The 3,527-nt window shown below is 39.1% G+C and overlaps 1 protein-coding gene across 1 annotated transcript; it reads left to right on the forward strand.

The window, feature by feature from the left end:
* The first annotated feature begins 411 nt into the window (after nt 1-411).
* On the forward strand, nt 412-2,280 carry LOC127121682 (uncharacterized). The gene is made up of 3 exons (XM_051052134.1): nt 412-826; nt 941-1,501; nt 1,976-2,280. The coding sequence occupies exons 1-3, from the start codon at nt 412-414 to the stop codon at nt 2,278-2,280; spliced, it is 1,281 nt and encodes a 426-aa protein (XP_050908091.1).
* The last annotated feature ends 1,247 nt before the right edge of the window (nt 2,281-3,527 follow it).

Consider the following 3,527-nt stretch of genomic DNA (forward strand, 5'->3'; position numbering starts at 1 on the left):
AGTTAAGATTAATTCAACCATTGAACGGCAGTGATATCTTACAATCTCTATGGATACGATAACAAAACCCGACACTTAAAAACTGTTTCAACAGATGCAGTTAGCTGATATTTTTACAAAGGCATTGGATGCAAATCAGTTTGAAGTCCTGAGAGGAAAATTAGGGCTTTGCATTTATGAAGACTTGTAGTAGTTAATATGGAGTGGGAAAAGTAAGCAAAGTAGTGTCTATGTGGCTAAAATGAAGTGCCCCCATTATGGTAAATCATCACCTAGTTTTGGAAATACCATCTATTACATTTTCACACGCTACCCCACAACCTCACTACCTACTCTAACTCTTCCATCTTCCTGCTCCTTCCTCACACTTCTCTGCTAGGGCAACAACATTTTTTTCACAAAAACTTCAAGATGTCACAACATCAAACTACTTCTGCTTCAAAAACTACTAAGTCTACTCACAAGGTTAGTGCTCCTTCCATGGACATTCATGATGATGAGATTCTGGATGTGGTTCCTCTATCAGTTATTCCCTGCGAGGCCCTTGATTTAAACCATCCCATGGATGCCTCAACTTCTGCATGCCTCAATCAAGGTAACATCTCTAGTATCCCTTCTATCTTAACTCATGCCACTAACTCTAAGGAAGATATACACCACATTGATCGTGTTATAAGAAACCTAGTCACTAGAATCCTTAATGAAGGACATTCTGTGAAGGGAGTCTCTACTCCCCTGTCTAAAATGTACCTTTATCCTAAGGTTGAACAACATAGTGAGAAGAATAACAATTCCTCCAGTTCTGAGAAGGACATGGCTGCTGAAGGTTTGTGCTCCCTAGGGTAAACTGTGTCTGGTAAAGGAAAATTGGTGGCATCTAAAACTGCCAATGCTTCCCACTCTGAGAAGCATAATGATACAAATAATGTGATTGACCTAGAGGATGATAGGTCTGATGATCAAGAGGATAGTTTACTTCATCACCTAAAGCCAAGTGTGGCTAAACGTATGAAGACTCGAAAAGGAGGATTTGTGGCTGAACTTATGTCAGTGAGAAAAACTAAGAAGACTGTTGGTATTGGTCCCTCCAAATCTTGGAGCAAGGTTGAAGTGAAGAAGAGGAAGGTTAGAGAAGACTCTGAGTCTGAAGAGGATGTTGAGGAAGATGTCCCTGACATCTCCCATGTGAAGAAAACCACTGTGAGGAAGTCCCCTGGTAAAGTTGTTGTTGTGCATTTGGATAATATCTCTTTCCATCTTGAGGATGGAGTTGCCAAATGGAAATTTGTGATTACAAGAAGGGTGGCTATGGAAAGGGAGTTAGGAAAGGATGTTGTTGAAGTCAAGGAGGTAATGGACCTGATAAAGGCTGCTAGGTTGTTGAAGACTGTGGCTGGGTTCTCTCAGTGCTATAAGGGTTTAGTTAAGGAATTCATTGCCAACATTCCTGAGGATATTGCTGATAAGAACAACAAGGAATTTTGCAAAGTGTTTGTGAGAGGTAAGTGTATCACATTCTCTCCCACTATTATTAATAATTTTCTGGGAAGAAGAGTTGAGGGTGCAGGTGAATTGGAAGCTACAGACAATGAGGTCTGTAGAGAAATTACAGCAAGGCAGATGAAAGGATGGCCTATTAAAAAGCATCTTCCTGCTGGGAAGTTGACTGTCAAGTATGCAATATTGCATAAAATAGGAGTTGCAAATTGGGTGCCTACCAACCACATTTCCATAATTGCCAATACCCTTAGAAGGTTTATTTTTGCTGTTGGAACCAAACTGAATTTTGACTATGGTAGATTTATGTTTGAACAAATCATCAAGCATGCATCTACTAATGCAGTTAAGCTGCCTATTGCCTTTCCCTCTATGATTTGTGGGATTATCCTGAATCAACACCCTGGTATTCTGAGTTCTAATGACTTACCTAGTAGAAGAAAACATGCTATGTATGTGCACTATAAACTGTTTGAAGGCAGTCATGTCGAAGACATTGTCATGACATCTGCCATGAAAAAGTCAGCCTCAAAAGTTAGAACTATTGCTGAGCTGAAGGAGACTTGTAAAGAGCTGGGTGAAGGGATAAGGGTAGCAACAGCTAGGAAACAATCGTTGAAAGCATTGATTGCAAGCTTGGAGCAAGCTGAAGGGGAAAATATGGATCATGCTAAGGAAGCTGAAGCCCACACCTCTAGTAAGAGGTCCGCAACTAATGATGAGACAAGTGGAAATTCTGTTTCTAGTGTTGATGAAGCTGCAAGCTCAAGCTCCTCTGATTAGCTCCTTTGACTTTGGTCCCTAGTGATGTGATGGTGTTCATTAATGTGATGGTTTTTATTGATGTGATGGATTTTCTTGATTTTGGCAATTCTATTTTGCTGCTTTGTTGGTTTGTATCTCAGCTTACTTACAGCTGATTATGTACTTGGTTCGTAACCCCTTAACTTTTGACATTTTGGTTTATGACTAAATAAACATTTATTTTGTCTCTTTGGTCTCTTTTTGCTAAAAAAGGGGGAGAAGTAGCTATAGCTATAGCTGCTGTTTGATGTTATGAGGGAGGGAGAAATGTTCTGTCTGTGTGAAGCAGATTGGTGCTTGGTGTGGACTAGCTGAAGGGGGAGGTGGTGTGTTCTGAGCACAAGCGCATGGGTGTTTACTAGTTGCTATTTTTTCTAGTAATGTGTGTATGTTTACTTCTGCTGTTGAACTGATACTTTGATTGATTTCTTGTGAACATATGATCTAATGTATCTTTTAGCCAAAATTTGCCAAAGGGGAAGTTTGTTGGTTCCTTGTGTTGACATCAATTTTGGTAAAACTTAGTGTTATCACAAGATGTCACGCGTGTTGTCTTGACATGTGATATCAGCTTCCTGCAGGTTGTTTAAATATGGTTGTGCAGGATTTAGCTAAGTTGTCAGACCCGATGTTAAGACATTTGTATACAGAACATTCAGTCTGAATGTTATGTATTTTGGTATTGCGCTTTTCATGCAAATCTGTGTGTGCTTATATGGAGGTTGAATGCGCCATTCAAGGAGTAATTTGATTTAAAACCAGAATGGTCTATTTTCCAATAAGGGATGATTAGCTGTTGTTTCTTAGGAGATACACAAGTAAAATAGAATTAGGTTTTATGTTGCCCATGCCCATTCAAAAAGCTTCTATTTAAAGGCCATGTAAAACCTGGTTTACACACACAAGAAACGAACGATAAAGTGAGAGAGTTTTAGGGTTTTAGTCTTGTGTGAGCTTGTGTATTGTGAGCCATTCATTCATATTATTGATGTATGAATTGGACTGACTTTTGTGTTGTAATTTGTTCACTCTAAGCTTTGAAGTACGAGTGTATTTGTTTACTTGGTTGAAGCTTTTAAGCAAGATCAAGTATGTGTCCTTGAAGTGTGTCTTCTTTATTTTTGTATTTGTTATTATATCACTACTGTGATTGAGGGGGAGTGAGTAGGGTCTCATATCTAAGAGTTCTTAGATAGAAGTCACATGGGTAGAGATTAGGTGAAAAG

This window comes from Lathyrus oleraceus, chromosome 2 (genome assembly GCF_024323335.1).
Source record: "Lathyrus oleraceus cultivar Zhongwan6 chromosome 2, CAAS_Psat_ZW6_1.0, whole genome shotgun sequence".
NCBI classification, from domain to species: domain Eukaryota; kingdom Viridiplantae; phylum Streptophyta; class Magnoliopsida; order Fabales; family Fabaceae; genus Lathyrus; species Lathyrus oleraceus.